Source organism: Delphinus delphis, chromosome 1 (assembly GCF_949987515.2).
Source record: "Delphinus delphis chromosome 1, mDelDel1.2, whole genome shotgun sequence".
NCBI lineage: Eukaryota > Metazoa > Chordata > Mammalia > Artiodactyla > Delphinidae > Delphinus > Delphinus delphis.
This window is the reverse complement of record NC_082683.1, coordinates 28,585,522-28,604,999: the sequence shown is the minus strand read 5'-3', so window position 1 is coordinate 28,604,999 and position 19,478 is coordinate 28,585,522. Positions and strand designations below refer to the sequence as shown.

At 38.2% G+C, this 19,478-nt stretch overlaps 1 protein-coding gene across 5 annotated transcripts in view; it reads right to left on the bottom strand.

Moving 5' to 3' along the window:
* The window catches only part of AGO3 (argonaute RISC catalytic component 3), a 119,684-nt gene that overhangs the window by 5,477 nt on the left and 94,729 nt on the right, over positions 1–19,478 (bottom strand). For all 5 annotated transcript variants that reach the window (XM_060019220.1, XM_060019229.1, XM_060019237.1 and 2 more), the window contains 5 exons: positions 18,317–18,407; positions 14,778–14,972; positions 14,312–14,446; positions 11,843–11,944; positions 71–270 (listed from right to left, as the gene is read on the bottom strand). In XM_060019220.1, the coding sequence (XP_059875203.1) occupies positions 71–270; positions 11,843–11,944; positions 14,312–14,446; positions 14,778–14,972; positions 18,317–18,407 (723 nt within the window). The remainder of the gene's footprint in view (positions 1–70; positions 271–11,842; positions 11,945–14,311; positions 14,447–14,777; positions 14,973–18,316; positions 18,408–19,478) is intronic.

Below are 19,478 nucleotides of genomic sequence, written 5' to 3'. Positions count from 1 at the left end.
CGAAAATCCTAACACACAGAGCATACTTGGATTTGGGTGAGAATCTGTACTTGTTATGCTTTTATATTACCTGTCATGTTCTTTGTCCACAAGATGATATCTGGCTCTAAATGCTACCAGGTGAGCATAATACGCTGGTGCAGGTATAGAAACAGATCGTGTGCAGCGCACGTAAGTGTGGCAGAGCTGGTAAGTGAGCAGTTGAAGTTCATCTGCAGTAAAGCAGTTATCATCCCATAAAACATGATAGTGTGAAGGACGGCTGGTACCCTATAGAAGGCAACAGAATATTCTGCTGATTTCTAAACTTTTAAATAAATATTCACCACAGACTAAGTTAAGTGAAAAAACAAGCTTTGTACATTAGCAAAATATATCCTAATTTAATAATCAATAAAAAAACATTTAGTTGATTTTGGGTATATATCCCAAAGAAGTAAAAACAGGGACTCGAACAGATATTTGCACACCTAGGTTCAAAGCAGCATTATTCACAATAGCCAGAAGGTGGACACAATCCACGTATCCACTGATGGCTGAATGTATAATAAAAGGTGGTGTGTGTATATATATATATATAACGGAATACTATTCAGTCTTAAAAAGGAAGAAAAATCTGCCACATACTACAACATGGATGAACCTTGATGATGTTCTGCTAAGTGAAATAAACCAGTCACAAAAGGACAAATATTGTACAATTCGCTTACATGAGCTACCTGAAGTAGTCGAGTTCATAGAGACAGAAAGTAGAATGGTGATCACCATGGGTTGCGGGGATGTGGGAATGGGGAGTTAGTGTTTAATGAGTACAGAGTATCAGGGAAGATGAAAAAGTTCCATAGATAGAAGATGGTATGACTGCAGAATAATGTGAATTACTTAACGTCACAGAACTGTATATTTAAAAATGGTTAAAATGGTACATTGTATGTTATGTGTTTTTTACCATAATAAAAAAACAAGAACATTAGTTGAGCTCCTATGTATTAGTCACTGTGCTAGGAACTGTGAATTCAAAGAAAAACAAAGTCAAAACAATGGAAACATAATTCAGTAGAGGAGTAGAGGAAATAGAACATCTGTAATTATAAAACAACTAATAAATGGCTATAGTACTACTGGTACTTAGTCCTATATGAGAATACCAAAGGAAGTAATTGTGAGGGTGAGCCCTGGGGGTTCTTCACCAAGAGGGGAATGAGTGAGATTTGGCCATTATGGGATGGGTAGGGTGAGGAGACACTGGAGAGAATGAACAGCCTTAACAAAAGCACGGGGCCATAAAGTTTCATGGCACATTTGGGGAATAGCTAATAGACTAGGATGAACAGAATATGGGATGGGGCATGAGGGGAAAAAGATGAAATTGAAATGAACATTTGGAATCAGACTGAATGACATGCTTAGGAATTTGAACTTTCACTTGTAGGCAGCAGGGAAAGCACTGCACAGCTTTTTTTTTAACAGGAGAGGTTTTGGGTGTGATAAGATTGGGGGTTTTATAAAAGTAACATCAGCAGTAATATGGAGGATGGGTTAGAAACAGAATCATGATGAAGCAGAAAATAGAAAATCTGAACAGACCTATTACTAGTGATTGAATCAGTAATCAGAAGCCTCCCAAAAAATAAAAGTCCAGGACCAGACAGCTTTACTGGTGAATTTTACCAAACATTCAAAGAAGAATTAATACCAATCCTTCTCAAACTTCCAAAAAACAGAAGAGGAGGGAACTCTTCCAAACTCATTTTACAAGGCTAGCATTACCTTGATACCAAAACCAGACAAGGATGCCTCAAGAAAAGAATTACAGGCCGATATCCCTAATGAACATAGATGCAAAAATCCTCGACAAAATATTAGCAAACCAACTTCAACAATACATTAAAAGGATCATAAACCATGATTAAGGGGGATTTATTCTAGGATGTAAGGATGGGTCAACATCTGCAAATCAATCAATGTGATACACCACATTAACAAAATGAAGGATAAAAATCATATGATCATCTCAATAGAGGCAGAAAAAGCATTTGAGTATTTATAATAAAGACTGAGGACAATACAGGTACAGAGGGAACGTACTTCAACATAATAAAGGCCACATATGACAAGCCCACAGCTAACATCATACTCAATCATACTCTAAGATCAGGAACAAAGACAAAGATGCCCACTCTCACCACTTTTATTTAACATAGTTATTGAAAGTCCTAGCCAGTGAAATTAGCCAAGAAAAAGAAATAAAATATTATACAGATCTTCGTTCACTTACGATGGGGTTATGTTCCAATAAACCCATTTTAAGTTGAAGATATCCTAAGTCAAAATGCATTTAATATACCTAACCTACCGAACCTCATAGCTTAGCCTAGCCTAACTCAAACGTGTTCAGAACACTTATGTTAGCCAATAGTTGGGCAAAATCATCGAACACAAAGCTTATTTTACAATAAAGTGTTAAATACCTCATGTAATTTATTGAATACTGTACTGAAAGTGAAAAACAGAATGGCTATATGGGTGCAGAATGGTTGTAAGTGTATCAGTTTTTTACCCTGTGATCATGTGACTGCTTGGCAGCTGTGGCTTGCTGCTGCTGCCCAGCATCATGAGAGTGTTGTACTGTGTAACACTGGCTGGGGAAAAGACCAAAATTCAAAATCTGAAGTACAGTTTCTACTGAATGCATATCACTTTTGCACCACTGCAAAGTCAAAAAATAGTCAAACTATCATATGTTGGGGACTGTATATTATAAAGCTATACTAATTAAACAGTATGGTCAAAACAGGCACATAGATAGATCAGTGGATCAGAATAGAGCCCAGAAATAAACCATGCATATATGATCAATTAATTTATGACAAAGGAGGCAAGAACTTACAATGGGGAGAGGACAGTCTCTTCAATAAATGGGGTTGGGAAAACTGGACAGCCACATGCAAAGAATGAAAATGGAGCGCTATCTTACACCATACACTATACACTAAAATTAACTCAAAATGGTTTAAAGACTTAAATGTAAGACCTGAAACCATAAAACTCCTGGAAGAAAACATAGGCAATAAGCTCCTTGACATAGGTCTTGGTGATGATTTTTTCTGATCTGACACCAAAAGCAAAAGCAACAAAACCAAAAATAAACAAGTAGGACTACACCAAATTAAAAAGCTTCTGCACAGCAAAGGAAGCCATCAGGAAAACAAAAAGGCAACCTACTAAATGGGAGAAAATATTTGCAAATCATGTATCTGATAAGGGGTTAATATCCAAAATATATAAAGAACTCATAAAATTCATAGCAAAAGAAAAAAATCCAGTTGAAAAACGGGCAGATCTGAATAGACATTTTTCCAAAGAAGACATACAGATGGTCAACAGGCACATGAAAAAAAGGTTAACATCATTACTCATCAGGGAAATGCAAATCAAAATCACAACGTGATATCACCTCATACTTGTTGGAATGGCTATTATCCGAAAGATTAGAAATGACAAGTGTTAATGATGACAGAAAAGGGAACTTTTTTTTTGGGGGGGTGGGGCACATGGTGGGGCATGCGGGATCTTAGTTCCAGGGATTGAATTTGTGCCCCCTGCGTGGAAACGTGGAAGTCCTAACCACTGGACTGCCAGGGAATTCCCTGGGAACTTTTTTAAAAAAAAATTTACTGTATTGAAGTATAGTTGATTTACAATGTCGTGTTAGTTTTTGGTATACAGCAAAGTGATTCAGTTATACATATATATACATTCTTTTTAATATTATTTTCCATTATGGTTTATCACAGGATACTAAATATAGTTCCCTGTGCTATACAGTAGGGCCTTGTTGTTTATCCATTCTATATATAATAGTTTGCATCTACTAGTCCCAAACTCCCCATCCATCACCCCTGCCACCCCCAGCAACCACAAGTCTGTTTTCTATGTCTGTGAGTCTGTTCCTGTTTTGTAGATAAGTTCATTTGTGTCATATTTTTGATTCCGCATTAAGTGATACCATATGGTATTTGTCTTTCTCTTTCTGACTTACTTGACTTAGTAGGATAATCTCTAGGTCCATCCATGTTGCTGCAAATAACATTATTTCATTCTTTTTTATGGCTGAGTAGTATTCCATTGTAATATATACCACATCTTCTTTATCCATTCATCTGTTGATGGACATTTAGGTTGTATCCATGTCCTGGCTATTGTAAATAGTGCTCCAATGAACACTTGAGTGCATGTATCTTCTTTTTTTAAAAAAAATATTTATTGGGCTTCCCTGGTGGCGCAGTGGTTGAGAGTCTGCCTGCCGATGCAGGGGACATGGGTTCGTGCCCCGGTCCTGGAAGATCCCACATGCCACGGAGCAGCTAGGCCCGTGAGCCATGCCCGCTGAGCCTGGGCGTCCAGAGCCTGTGCTCCGCAACGGGAGAGACCACAGCAGTGAGAGGCCTGCGTACTGCAAAAATAAATTTTAAAAAAAATTATTTATTTATTTATTTTCTCTATTTTTTTGGCTGTGTTGGGTCTTAGTTGAAGCATGCGGGATCTCTTGTTGCAGCGCGCGGGTTTTCTCTCTCTAGTTGTGGCACACGGGCTTCTCTCTAGTTGTGGTATGCTGGTTTTTCTTTCTCTAGTTGTGGCGCACAGGCTCCAGAGTGCATGGGCTCTGTAGTTTGTGGCATGCAGGCTCTCTCATTGAGGTGTGAGAGCTCAATAGTTGTGGCGCACAGGTTTAGTTGCCCTGCGGCATGTGGGATCTTAGTTCCCCGACCAGGGATCGAACCCATGTCCCCTGCATTGGAAAGCAGATTCTTTACCACTGTACCACCAGGGAAGTCCCTCATGTACCTTTTTTTTTTTACTAAATTCCCTCACTTCCTTTCCTTCTTTTTAAAAAATTTATGTATCTACCTATCTATCTATCTATCTGTCTGTCTATCTTTGGCTGCTTTGGGTCTTTGTTGCTGTGTGTGGGCTTTCTTTAGTTGCGGTAAGCAGGGGCTACTCTTTGTTGCGGTGCACGTGCTTCTCGTGGTGGCTTCTCTTGTTGTGGAGCACGGGCTCTAGGCACGCGGGCTTCAGTAGTTGTGGCTCACAGGGCCTAGTTGCTCCGCGGCATGTGGGATCTTCCCAGACCAGGGCTCGAATCCGTGTTCCCTGCATTGGCACGTGGATTCTTAACCACTGCACCACCAGGGAAGCCCCCCACATGTATCTTTTGTATTTATAGTTTTCTCTGGGTATATGCCCAAGAGTGGGACTGCAGGATCATATGGCAACTCTGTTTTCATTATTATTTTTTTAAATTAATTAATTAATTAACTAATTAATTAATTATGGCTGCATTGGGTCTTCATTGCTGCATGCAGGCTTTCTCTAGATGCGGTGAGCAGGGCTACTCTTCGTTGCTGTGTGAGGGCTTCTCATTGCGGTGGTATCTCTTGCTGTGGAGCATGGGCTCTAGGCGTGCAGGCTTCAGTAGTTGTGGCACGTGGGCTCAGTAGTTGTGACTCGCAGGCTCTAGAATGCAGGCTTGGTAGTTGTGGTGCATGGGCTTAGTTGCTCCGTGGAATGTGGGATCTCCCGGACCAGGGCTAGAACCCATGTCCCCTACATTGGCAGGCAGATTCTTAACCACTGCGCCACCAGGGAAGTCTTGGCAACTCTATTTTTAGTTTTTTGAGGAACCTCCATACTGTTTTCCATAGTGGCTGCACCAGTTTACTTTCCCACCAACAATGCATAAGAGTTCTCTTTTGAACCCTCCTACACCGTTGGTGAGAATGTAAATTGGTGCAGCCACTATGGAAAACAGTACGGAGGTGCCTCAAAAAATTAAAAACAGAAATACCATATGATCTACCAGTTCCACTTATGGGTATTTATCTGAAGAAAACAAAAACACTAATTCAAAAAGTATGCACCACTATGTTCATTGCAGCAATATTTGCAATAGCTAAGACATGGAAACAACCTAAGTGTCCATTGATGGATAAATAAAGAAATTATGATATATATATATATATGGACATTATGCTAAGTAAAATAAGTCAGACAGAGAAAGACAAATGCCATATATCTGGAATCAAAATGAATGAATGAAAAATAATTTAAAAAGCATGGTCAAAGATACAGAGAACAGATTGGTGGTTGCCAGAGGCAGGGGTGGGAGAAATGGGTGAACTGTTTTTTGTTTTTACTTTAAATAAACACCACCACCACCACCCCCCCCATGGGAAAAAAAGAAAAGAAAACAGGAAGAGACTAAAAGCAAGGGGAGCAATTAGGAGGCTGGTGCACTAGTGCTGGTATGAGATGATGAATGTATGAAGTATGAAAATGGCAGTGGTAAAGGAGAAAAGAGACAGGTTAGCTCGTACGTTAGCAAATATTTATCATTTTTCAGACACTGTGCAAGATTTTGGGGATAAAGTTCAAATTACTACCAAATCCTACCTCCTCCCAGGGAAGTCCGGATCTTACCTGTTTTAATTAATCTAATGAGAACAGACTAAATGAGGGCACCCAGGATAGGAAAGTAATAATGAGAACTTGAACTAAGCAGGGGAGGTGAGGATAAGGATAAGAGATAGGGGCTTCCCTGGTGGCACAGTGGTTAAGAATCCACTTGCCAATGCAGGGGGCATGGGTTCGAGCCCTGGTCCGGGAAGATCCCACATGCCACGGAGCAACTAAGCCTGTGTGCCACAACTACTGAGGCTACGCACTACAGCCCGTGAGCCACAACTATTGAGCCCGCGCACCTAGAGCCCACGCTGCACAAGAGAAGCCATGACAATGAGAAGCCCGTGCACTGCAACAAGGAGTGGCCCCCGCTCGCCACAAGTAGAGAAAGCCCACGCACAGCAACGAAGACCCAACACAGCCAAAAAAGAAAAAAAAGAATAAGAGATAGGTCTTAGACTAAGAAGATAGATTCTGTAGAGTTCAGGGATTCCATTAGATAAGGGTGGCAGGTGAGAGGGTACAGTCAAAAATAACTTCAAGATCTGGAAATCAGGAGAAAAGTTGTATCTGTAAAAAGAGATTTCAAAGTCATAAATATTACTTGAACTTAAATTTTTTTTCTTTTTGGCTGTGCTGCACAGCCTGCAGGATCTTAGTTCCCTGACCAGGGACTGAACCCAGGCCCGCGGCAGTAAAAGAGCTGAGTCCTAACCACTGGACCGCCAGGGAATTCCCTGAACTTAAAATTTCAAAAGGTGGGTGGGGGCTTCCCTGGTGGCGCAGTGGTTGAGAGTCCGCCTGCCGATGCAGGGGACACGGGTTCGTGCCCCGGTCCGGGAGGATCCCACGTGCCGCAGAGCGGCTGGGCCCGTGAGCCATGGCCGCTGAGCCTGCGCGTCCAGAGCCTGTGCTCCGCAACGGGAGAGGCCACAACAGTGAGAGGCCCGCGTACCGCAAAAAAGAAAAAAGCAAAAAAAACGTGAAATGGGGCTTCCCTGGTGGCGCAGTGGTTGAGAGTCCGCCTGCCGATGCAGGGGACACGGGTTCGTGCCCCGGTCCGGGAGGATCCCACGTGCCGCAGAGCGGCTGGGCCCGTGAGCCATGGCCGCTGAGCCTGCCAGTGCGTCCGGAGTCTGTGCTCCGCAACGGGAGAGACCACAACAGTGAGAGGCCCACGTACCGCACCAAAAAAAAAAAAAAAAAAAAGTGGGTAGAAGAACGAAACCTAGAAAAAACATAAGGGTAAGATGACAGGTAGGATAACATGTGTAGTGGAAGCCAAATGGTAGACGGTTTTGATGAGTGCATGATTATAACAGCGTCAGAAGTTACAGAGATCAAGGAGAAATAACGGTGGGGCAGAAGGCAGTTTGCTATAAGTTGAAGAGGAAATAAGTGTAGTCTTTTTTGTTCTTAAGGTAAACCTTTTATAGAAGTAAATATATATAGAGAAAAATTCATGTACCATACATGTAGACTGATGAATTTTTCACAAAGAGAATATACCCATGAAACCAGCACCCAAATCAAGAAACTAAATGTTAACTGCAACCACAAAGCCCCTTTGTGCCCTCTCAGGGTCACTACCCTACCTGCCACCCTGCTCCCTGTAACCTGACTTTTAACATCATAGATTAGTTTTGCTTGTTTTTGAAGTTTATAATGTATGTACCCTTTGGGTCTAGCTTCTTTGATTTGACATTGTGAAATTCATACACACTGTTGTATCATTCTTACTGTTGTATAAATCACATTTGTATAGTTATTTATCCAATCTACTGATCATGGGCATTTGAACTGTTTGTACTGATAGTTTTTGTATTGACCATTATGACCAGTGTTACTATGAATATTAACATACTATCTTTTGGTGAACATAGATATGCATTTCTGTTGGCTATCTTGGAGTGGAAATCCTGGTCATAGAGCATACGTATATTTAAGTTTAGTAGATAATGCCAGCCAATTTTAAAAAATGTTCACATTAATTTACACATCTACCAGGAGAGTATAAGAGTTCCAGTTGCTCTATATCCTTTATACTGTTTGTCTTTTAAAATTTTAGCCATTTTAGTGAGTGTGTTTAGGCTATCCTTTTACCAACAGTTTGGGGACAAATGGTAGAAAGACAGTACCTTAAAGGAGAACAGCAGGAGCAAGGAACTGTATTTTAGGACAGGGATAACTATAAGCTAAGGGAATGGAATCAGAAGCTTAAAGGAGACTGAAGATATACGAAAGAGGGTAACTGGTGAACTAATGCCAACTTAAGGCAGGCAAGAGCGAATGAGAACAGTTCTACAGGTTGACCCTTTTTCCTGTGGGAAAGGAGAGAAGAAAGTAGGCATGACTGACAATGTAATTTCTTAGTGAGAAAAAAGGAAGGGGTCACGTACTGAGTGTTGGGGCAAAAGACCAAGTTAGGAACCCAAAGAAAATGGTAGAGAGAGCTAATTAAAGTGGAGTCAAAGGAATGTTAAATCACAGTGAAGGACATCTTCGAAGTTTGGGAGATTCATATTAGGAAGTTATAATTTAGGACGCTGCCCACTCCTCAACAGGTACATTTATGTCTTCAGAAGAATTTCCTTTGGTAGGTCAGAGGGGTCACATGCTCCACCTGGTTAATGTGTTTCTAACAGTATGGTAAGTAGGATTTTTTTTCCCTGCTGTCCTAGAATTTCAACTAAGGTCCAAAGCAGGGGACTAAAGGTGCTAAGCATCTTACATTCTAAAGAGCTACCAACCTTTGGAGTCAGCTACCCTCCCTCAAGGGCTCACCGAGAGGAGACAGTTCAGGACAGGTCTTACCATCAAATCCCGGGCTCTGGCCTCTTCTCACCTTACCCCCATCCTCTCAATATAGGAAGAGATTGAGAGTTTTGTGAAAATACAGAATTTCAGTTGTGAGGAAAGGCACTCTCTCTCCGCTAAAGACATGTAAGGGGCACTCCAAGAGAATGAGTTGTAAAGATGAGAGCCTGTTAGAAAGGGAGAGACTATCCCATCTCATTCCCCAACTGGATTATTCCTGAGTTCAGAGTCCACAGGCCCACTCTCCCAGCTCCATACAGCTAGAGCGATGAGAGCTCTTGGAAGCAGTTCTGGGAGTCTAAAAAAATGAAGTTGAGTAGAGAAGGAGGGGCCATGGAGCCATGCAATGCGATATCTAACCTAAAGAAGGGGCTGGGGTCTATACCACAGATGGGGCTAAAGAAGGACACTGCTGCCCTTTGAGGGTTCTCAGCTCCATGGAGGCTAAGGGATTAGAAAGAATCAGAACGGACTAGAGAAAGACTTCTGTCATCTCCCCATTACTGACATTCTGGCAGTCAGCAGTACCAGATGAGTTAGAGTCCTAGAAGGAGGAGGGGAAGGAGGTATTTCGGAGGCAAGCCATGGTCCCCTCCCCTACTCAAAACACTAGGACCAAAGCTCTAGAGCCTGTCTTGGGCAGGTGGAGAGTAGAAGGGAAAAGCCAAGCTTTAATTTTATTTGTAAATTTAAGTTTTAAAAATGAATGGGAATTTTATCTCAAAATAAAATGGGGAGGGGAGGAAACGGAACTAAGCTGTAAACACCAATATGACCAACATAAATGTCAAGAAGTTACAGAATTTGGCCAAAATGTTGTTAAAGGATCTGTTGTTCACTGGTAAAGTTAAAAGTAGTGATACAAAAAAATTATCTCATACTGGTTAGGAATGATTCGATTTTAATTTTAGCTGTTAAAATATAAGACTCCTCCTTTTGATCTCAGAGAAGTTAGAAAAGTCTAATAAAGCTGGGAAGACATGTAAAGAACGGTCTTTGGGGACTTCCCTGGTGGCACAGTGGTTAAGAATCTGCCCGCCAATGCAGGGGACATGGGTTCGATCCCCAGTCTGGGAAGATCCCACATGCCATGGAGCAACTAAGCCTGTGTGCCACAACTACTGAGTCTGTGCTCTAGAGCCCGTGAGCCACAACTACTGAGCCCGTGTGCCACAACTACTGTAGCCCGTGCACCCTAGAGCCTGTGTGCCACAACTACTGAGCCCATGTGCTGCAACTACTGAAGCTTGTGCACTCTAGGGCCCATGTGCTGCAACTACTGAGCTTGCATGCTGCAACTACTGAAGCCTGCATGCCTAGAGGCTGTGCTCTGCAACAAGAGAAGCCATGGCAATGAGAAGCCCGCACACTGCAAGGAAGAGTAGCCCTCACTCACTGCAACTAAAGAAAGCCCAGAAAGTCCCTGTGAAATATTCCTGGTTATTTGCTGACTAGAGCAAAGTTTCAATTTGGTGTCCCCCCAAAATACTGGTCCCTAAAGTTTCTGGTTAAATACATTAGAGAAATAGTCCTGTCCTGAAAATTCATAACAACCATTTGCATATCAATGGTATCCAAAAGTTCTAGAGTAAAAAAACAATCTGTTTGACCAGCATTTCTAAAATTTACGTGAATAGAGAACCTTTTTTCCCCCTCCATTATATTAACTAAAAAGTCATAGCAGTAGGGTTCCTTGGGATACATGGAGAGAAACTTAAGGTTAAAATATGTACTCGAATGATAATAGATTTTATCTCAGAAGGTACTTTTAACTTTGTTTTGCTGTTACCACCCACCATGAAAATGTACCACACTGACTGTAAACAGAAGCAGTTATAAGAACATATATAAATGAGTAGGACAATAATTTTAAAGCCCTAAGAGTGAAACTGTGGTTAGTGTATGTGGGACATATAAAGCTTTAAGATTCAGATATACAGTTAGCTACATCTTCCTGAAATTTCTATTTTAATCAATGGCAAGTAAACTAAAATAGTTTTGGGCTACATTCTCTCAGGTATCCTGCGAATGTGGATTCACTCTCTGCTGCTGGAAAGTTTGAGAAGCACTCAATTACAGCTTATGTTTTACTAAGTACAGCTAACAAATTAACAAAAAGATTTTCTGAAAAATAAGAAAAGACTTAGAATTATTTAACTGAAACTTAAAGCTGTAATTCTACAACTAAACTCTTTCACATGCTCAATATCTGCCAGTAAGTGTCAAAGTTTTCTATGAAGTATTATTATCAAAAAGAATATATCAAAGGAACAATCAGGTATTTTAGATTTTTTTGAAGTTTCGCATTAAATTAAGGACATAGTTTAGGGAGATGCCTTCTATTAAAACACTTATATTCTGGTACTTTCGTAGAAATAAGTCCCTCTCAAGGTGAAAAAGGGGATATGATTTAGTTACTGAAAGTTTCATTCTAATTTCACGTGGAAACAATCTGACGTGTAGAGAAGAATATTTCTTTCTCTCTTTTCTGAGATTTAAAAAATATGCCTAAGAATAGAAGTTCCTGAATAAAAACATTTCACCCAAAGTATAGGCTTACCTGTATTCCAGCATGGCTACAGAGGTAAAAATCAAACTCATATGGGTGTGTAATGTCTGTATCAACTGTTGTTCCAGCTGGGATATTGCCACTTCTTCCGACCTAGATTGTTTGGTCAAAGTTTAAACAAACAAGACAAAGGTAAAGAATGTGTCTGAAAGCACTTTTAAAAAGATATAAATACATAGGCTGATCCCATGTTTCACTATTTTCGGCTTGAAATATTACTTAAGCAGCCATTAAGAGCAGACCTTATTCTAGTCCTAGTTCCTATTCTTAAATGTTGCTGAAAGTGAAAGCTGATAACAAAGTTATTAGTTTCTACTGATGCTTAGCTGGTAGTTGATCGTAATACAGGTAGAAAACTTAAAAAAATTTTTTAAAAAAAGTTACGTTTAGTGCTCCAATTTATGATGTCTGTGCAGAGCAGGTACTCTTGAATGTGCAGTTTTATGAAAATTAGCATTTTTCTCAGAGAACCCTATATTTTTAGAGGGAAAGAATGCTGACCACAGCATCAACTAGAGTCACCATTTGTTAACCATTTATATGCCAGGTACTTTACATACGTTATTTCTAATCCTCATAATCCTGCAAGTTAGGTATTATTCCCATTTGTCTGGGGGGAATCTACAGCTCAGGAATACAAAATAACTCGCCCAATAGCATACAATAAAGGGCAGAACTGAGAGTCAAACATGGAAATGACTGCAAAGGCCCTATTTCTTTTATTTTATATTAGCAGTTTCAACATCTTGTAAGAAAACAGACACCATGATTTTCTCTGAGTAATACATGATGTAAATGAAAAAGTTCGAAACTCCTGATAATGAAAGTCTCCTAATAAAACACTTTAAATGCATATACATACTTACCTCTACCTCCTTATCCCTAACATATTTAAACTCATTAATTGTAAGTCGAGGTTTAGAAGGCTAACAAATCAGAGACTCTTTTACTGACTCAGACATTATTTCTGCTGTGTGAGGGACTGTTACCAGGTGGTGGCTAGAGTTATATCTGTGTGGACCAACCAGCTAGCTTCACCAAATCACAAAATAAAGAAAACAGTTCATAAACTACTAAGTTATGCCTATTCTTAACACACAAATCTCCTAATTAATATATATTTAAAAGCTTTATTCTCTTTAGAGAGGCGGCAGAATGCCTGGGTTCATATCAGAGCTCCACCAGTTTCTAGTCATGAAATCTAGGGCACAGTATTTTCCTCTCTGTGCCTATTTCCTCATTTAGAATTATCTCTCATCTATTATGATTAGTAGATTTAGAGCAAAGATGAAAGAGAAGCAAACAAATGAAGGAAAGGCACAATTAAACATCAGTTGCAAGAAATCATTAAATCTAACTTAGGTTTTCCTGATCTAACTTTTGAAGAAACCTTTGGTTTTCTAGGTACAGAAATGTAATTTGGGGCACAGGCCTTTAACAACACGGAGGCCAAAATAAAACTATCATTACTGCTATTAGAGATGTGGTATAGGACAGTGATTAAGAGTACGCTGGAGCCAGACTGCCTATTTTGAGTCCTAGCTCTACCAATTTAACCTCCATGTGCCACAGTTTCCTACTGTGAAAAATGGGGATAATAATAAGTACCTCATAGTGTTGTTTGTGAGGGTTAAATGAGCTAAATTTATAAAAAATATCCAGAACAGTGCCTGCTATTATGCCCTCTTTTTCTCTATCACTACCACCATTATCAACACTCTACAACTAGGTAACCTCCACTGAGTGCTTAGCGTGTGCCTAAGCACCGTTCTAAGTACATTACACATTTTAATTTAAAAAAAACCCTTTCAAAGACCCAAATAAGGCAAATATTAATATTATCCAAGCCTTGCTCAGAAAGAAACTGGCACAGAGATGTTAAGTTACTTGCCCAAAGCTACACAACCAGTGTAATCAAAGACCAAATATGTACCAAAGACAAGACACACTCCTTTCTTTTTCAGTCTTTTCTATTGATCCCCTTTCCCAAGGGGACTCTGACCCTTGTACTCCTCAGATTTCTCTGCTCTAAGGTTTACAGGATGGGGGCAGAGCACTGAAAATGAAAGTTAGTTTGCATGAATTTTCACTAATCACTCTAGAATGTCCCTAGCTTGTAAAATTAATTTTTACAAGATATTTAAAAAATAGAACATACCTTTTTTCTTCTGAACATTTAAGGAAAATATGAATAAAAAGAACAATTTTAAAACTATGAGTTTCTTCACAACAACAAAAAAGTATAATGGGATTTTGAACATTTGGAGTGTTACTAGAAATTCTAGAAAGTTAAAAATTAACTTATTTTGATGCTCCTATACTCATAATCAATCTGCTTTGCTGTAACCTACTACTATATATCAGAAACTCTGCTGTTGGCAGAGAGCCTTTGTTAAGTGCTCTATGAACTATGTTAGATAACCTTTGCTTATAGTAGTATTACAATAAATGTAAGATTACCCTTTCAGTCCTATCAGCACAAAATAATCGAGTGTGATGTCTCTTCTGAACTACAATGTAAGTTATTCCAGGTTGATAGTCTTTCTCCAAACTGATGCAGGCTTCTCGAATTGCTAGTAGTTCATAATATAATACCTAGAGAAGATGAAATGGAAAGACTTGATCTAGTCAGTTGTTCTCCTATACATACTTCAAAGTAAGACAATGATTTAGACTTAGAATTTCTTAAACTCATCACCTCACAGCTAATTATACTTCTCTACTCCATTTTAACTATTATCAGAGCATGGTCTTAGCGATCAAGGCTTACATATCCAGTAAATATTTTAAAAGGGAAAATCTAAGGAAGTATCAAAATTTGACTTTAGAACTCTCAATTAAGGCTCCTAACTTCAGAACTGGACACCATATTATAAACACAGTATCTGATTTAACCACAGTATGATGAGAATCCCAGGCAACCAACCTGCCTAAACTGTCCCTCTGAAACACCATCCCGATAAAAGATGATACGAGTAGGTTTGAACCGAGTTGACTTATAAAACTGAATGAGAAGTTCTCGGACCATGGAGGCAAGGTCCTGGATGATCTCCTGTCGGGGTCTCTGAACTCTTACTGTAGCACAGTATCTGCTTGGGTGGGCATCCATACTACCTACAACCTAGGTTGAAAAAAGTAAAGAAAACATAGAAATTAAGGTATTCAAAACTATATGAATATGAATTTTACCATAAAAAAGTTGAAAAAAAAAGGATTTCATTTAAATTTGTATTTTATTATAACCTTAACTATTTATCACAGTTCATTTTGAAAGTAATAAAAATAGATAATTCCAGTGAAGAACAAAATAAAAGACACAGTCTAGGGTCAAAAACTATTTTCCCATAAGTAGGCTGTACTTTATATTTAACAATTTGGCTCTAATTTACAGATGTTGCTGGTAAACCTAAATATTAGTAAGGATAGAAAGACAAAGAGATGTACATAGAGGAAGGAGATAAATAAAAAAGGTCCATTCAAACTCTTGATTTCTCTTTATAGCTCTTACAGTTTAGCAAACTATCCCAGAAGCCATATTCAAGATGACTTTGGCATTACCTTAAAAACTCTTATGCTTCATAAATTTTAAATCTTGGTTTTGAGAGCAGCTATCTTAATTTTTTCTCTCTGTCTCTTAATATTGTTATGTGATTGGAGCAGAGGGAACTCTGAAGCATGAACTTATAAGTTCTCCTTGACTGTAGTCACTCATAGATCTACTGAAGCATGATCACTGGAACCAGAATATTTAAAAGTGTTCACACATCAGTGATCAGAGCCTGGGCCAAGAACCAGCTGGTTATTCTACCTCCAGCTTCTCTTTCTTCCAGGGTAGTATCTATAACAAAGTCATGCTTCAAAAATGGACCTCTGCACCTCCATGTTCACTGCAGCATTATTTACACAGCCAAGACGTGGAAACAACCTAAGTGTCCATTGATGGATGAATGAATAAAGAAAATGTGGCATATACATACAATAGAATATCATTTGGCCATAAAAAAGAATGAAATCTTGCCATTTGTGACAACATGAACGAACCCTGAGGGCATTATGTTAAGTGAAATAAGTCAGACAAATACTATATGATGCCACTTATATGTGGAATCTAAAAACAAAAAACAAACAAAAAATCCCAACTGATTTCACTGATACAGAGAACAGACTGGTGGTTGCCAGAGGGGTGGGGTATGGGTGAAATGGCTCAAAAGGTACAAACTTCCAGATGTAAAATAAATAAGCCATGGGGATGTAACGTACAGCATGGTGACTATAGTTAATACTGTACTGCATATTTGAAAATTGCTAAGAGAGTAAATCTTAAAAGTTCTCAGCACTTGCAATTCAGGGGACGCCAGTTTGATCCCTGGTCAGGGAACTAAGATCCCAACATGCCTTGGGGCAACTAAGCCTGGGTGCCACAACTAGAGAGCCCTCACGCTGCAACTACAGAGCCCACGCACTCTGAGCCCACGAGCCACCAGGAAAGATCCTGTGTGCCACAACTAAGACCCGGAGCAGCCAAAAAAAAAAAAAAAAAGTTCTCCCCATAAGAAAAAACTTTTGTAACTATGTATGGTGACAGATGTTAACTAGACTTATTGTAGTGATCATTTCACAATATATATGAATATCAAATTATGTTATACACCTGAAACTAAAATAATGTTATATGTCAATTATATATCAATTAAAACATAAATAAATAAAACCACACTATTTCAAAAGAGTACCTAAATTCCTGTCAGTAATTTAAACATCTTATTAGAAACCAAGATATGGAAAATTCTTACATTTCTCTTCAGTCTTAGGTCAGATTAGAAAATAACCAAGAGTTTTTTAAAAAGTGAGCTACAACTTGTCTACTTCTTTAGGTACATGGAATTGTATCTGCTTTTTTAAATCTTCTCTAAGTAAAAAAAAAAAAAAAAAAAAAAAGGAACCTGACCATTTCTTTTCCACTGCTAAAAATAAATCCATACCCCCTCTGATGGCAAAATAAGCCTTACAAAATCTTACAAGCCTCACAGTCTGCTATGCTACATTCCAATTCCCTGCATTTGGAATTCCTCAACACACCAGATTTTTGCAATTTTAATTTACATCACTATCATGGTAGTATCTATTATACTATATGGCATTTATTACTTACATTGTTTCTCACACTAGTCTTTAAGTTCTTGGGAATAGAAGATATATAGCAAAAATAATCAAATTCTGTTTACAAGACCTCTGATAATTATAAAAGAAAGTGGATATTTGGTAGAAATGGATTTAGCAAAAAAGGACAATGACAACCTAGAAGTCCAAAAGAATTTAAATGTGCTTAAACTTCCTTGGAAAACAACCCTAAAATAGCAAATCCAAAGTAAGTCTTTAGAAATTTTGTATTATTTTATCTTCTCTAGGAATATTTTAATGAATATCAGAGATTGCTCAATACTACCTCTAGGACACTTGAAATGTACACAATTTATGCATAACATTAAGAATACAAGGAAATATAATTTATTAATAGATAAAAGTCAATTTTCTTCATTAATGAAAAGAGCTTTGGAAAAATCAGTGAAAAATTTAATATTACTATCATTTTCAAGGAAAGATTAAGATTTATCAGATTTTTAAAAGTAAAGATTATAATGAATGATAGAAAAAATATATAAAAAGTCTTACAGTTTAATTTCTGAAATTTATCAAGTATGCCTAAAATATGTTGACATTTTCAAAATGTTGGCATTTGTTAAAATCAAGCAATTTTCTTTCTTTCTTTCTTTTTTTCAACATCTTTATTGGAGTATAATTGCTCTACAATGGTGTGTCAAGCAATTTTCAAGTTGGGTAAAATATCATCTGGCTTTATGAAATTTATAAGAAATACACTTTTGAACTGACACAGAAAGGTTACAAATATAAAGGTGGGCAAAAGACAGAACAGGCAGATGTTAAAAGTAAGAGGAGCAGTAATAAAGAATTCAAGTGCAAAGTATAAAACTGGACAAAGATGAGATATTTTATACTGAAAAAAATGCAATCCAGCAAACTTATATGTAATGCATCTTTCGGTAACAAAGACACTACTGAAATACATAAACAAACTCTGAATTACAAAAGGTAACTGAAAATATACAACCATGGAGAGGTCAAACAGACAAATTAAAGTAGGATACAGAAGAGTTGAGTAATATAATTAATAAACTTCATTTAATAGATATATACAGAACTTGCAGCCTCCAAACCAGAGAATAATCATTCTTTTAAAAAACCCAAAGAACATTTGAAAGTTGGCTCTGCATAGATCTACATATAGATATATATATTTATAAAACTTTATAAACATATTTTTTAAACTTTATATTTATAAAAGTTGGTTTCAAAGAAAATGTAATTAAAATTCAAAAAGTTAAAACCAAAATGTTGATCTTTGTCTAAACTTTAGATAAGATAAACCTGTCTAAAGATACTCACAGCAGCAATAGAAGGCTTCTTCCCATCACCAGCTGGTGGATGAGTGACATCTGCTCCCAAAAAGATCACTGGTTGCTGGAACACAGAAGGTCTTAAACACAGTTTTAAAAAGAGTTAGATCATTTTTTTCATTATTCTTTTACCTATTTCACACTACTGCAACACAACTGCAAGTTGCTGGCATAGCACAGAGGAGGTCCGTTACAGACAACTTCATAGGCTTGAACTACTGACAGCTTTATTCTCTTAAATCATGAATCTCTAGTAAGAGAAGTATTCAGAGCAGTTTTCTGCCTTAAGCAGCGGTGCTGGTGGTTGCAAAGGTCAACTGCTGCTAGCATTCTTAATAGGCATAAAATGATAAACTTCTTCATATTAACCCACTGATTTGTATCAATAATTCTTTAACCTACTTACATTTTAAGCCAATGTAATCTCTCAAGGAGATAAAGAATCATTAAACCACATTGGAAGGGATTATGGGACTCTACTACTCCCCCGCCTCTGACCAAAAGTATAAAATTTGAGTAACATACATTTAATAGTCATAAAGTAGCTAGCACTTCATTTTATTTTAAAACTGTATTCTTTAAGATTCAAATGACTCTTAGCTCTTGGAGTTGTTGATAAAATTCTATATTCATGTCATTTATGAATCTCATATTTAATAGGGATGGGAAATAGAGGCAGTATGGAAAAACAGGAAAAAAAGAGCTTCTGTGTCAACAAGATATTTAATTTTTTAGAGCCCTAGTTGCTTCAACTATTAAAAGGAAACCTGTTGTTCAATTCTCCAAATAACAGCCTCTTCCCCAGCACCCTATTTCTAGGTCATTACGTGTCATACTTCCTAAGAGCTCTTAGACATGATGGTGATATAACAGTAACATCTGTTGTCCCACTGACTCCACCAGGAGTTGATATGGCTTCCTTAATTGATTTACTTAATTGACATGCCCCCCCATCCAACTCCACCCAAAGCCCCTAAAGGAGGGAAGAAAGGCTTCCCTCACTTTCTAGGTGAGTGAGTTGCCTCATGACACCAGCTTCAAGATGACTACCAAACAATGAGAAAGTTCTTCAAGCTGGGCTCTCCAGTGAAAAATAAATAAAATCCTCAATACTTTCTAGCCAGGGATGAGGTACTTTGCACACTAAATGA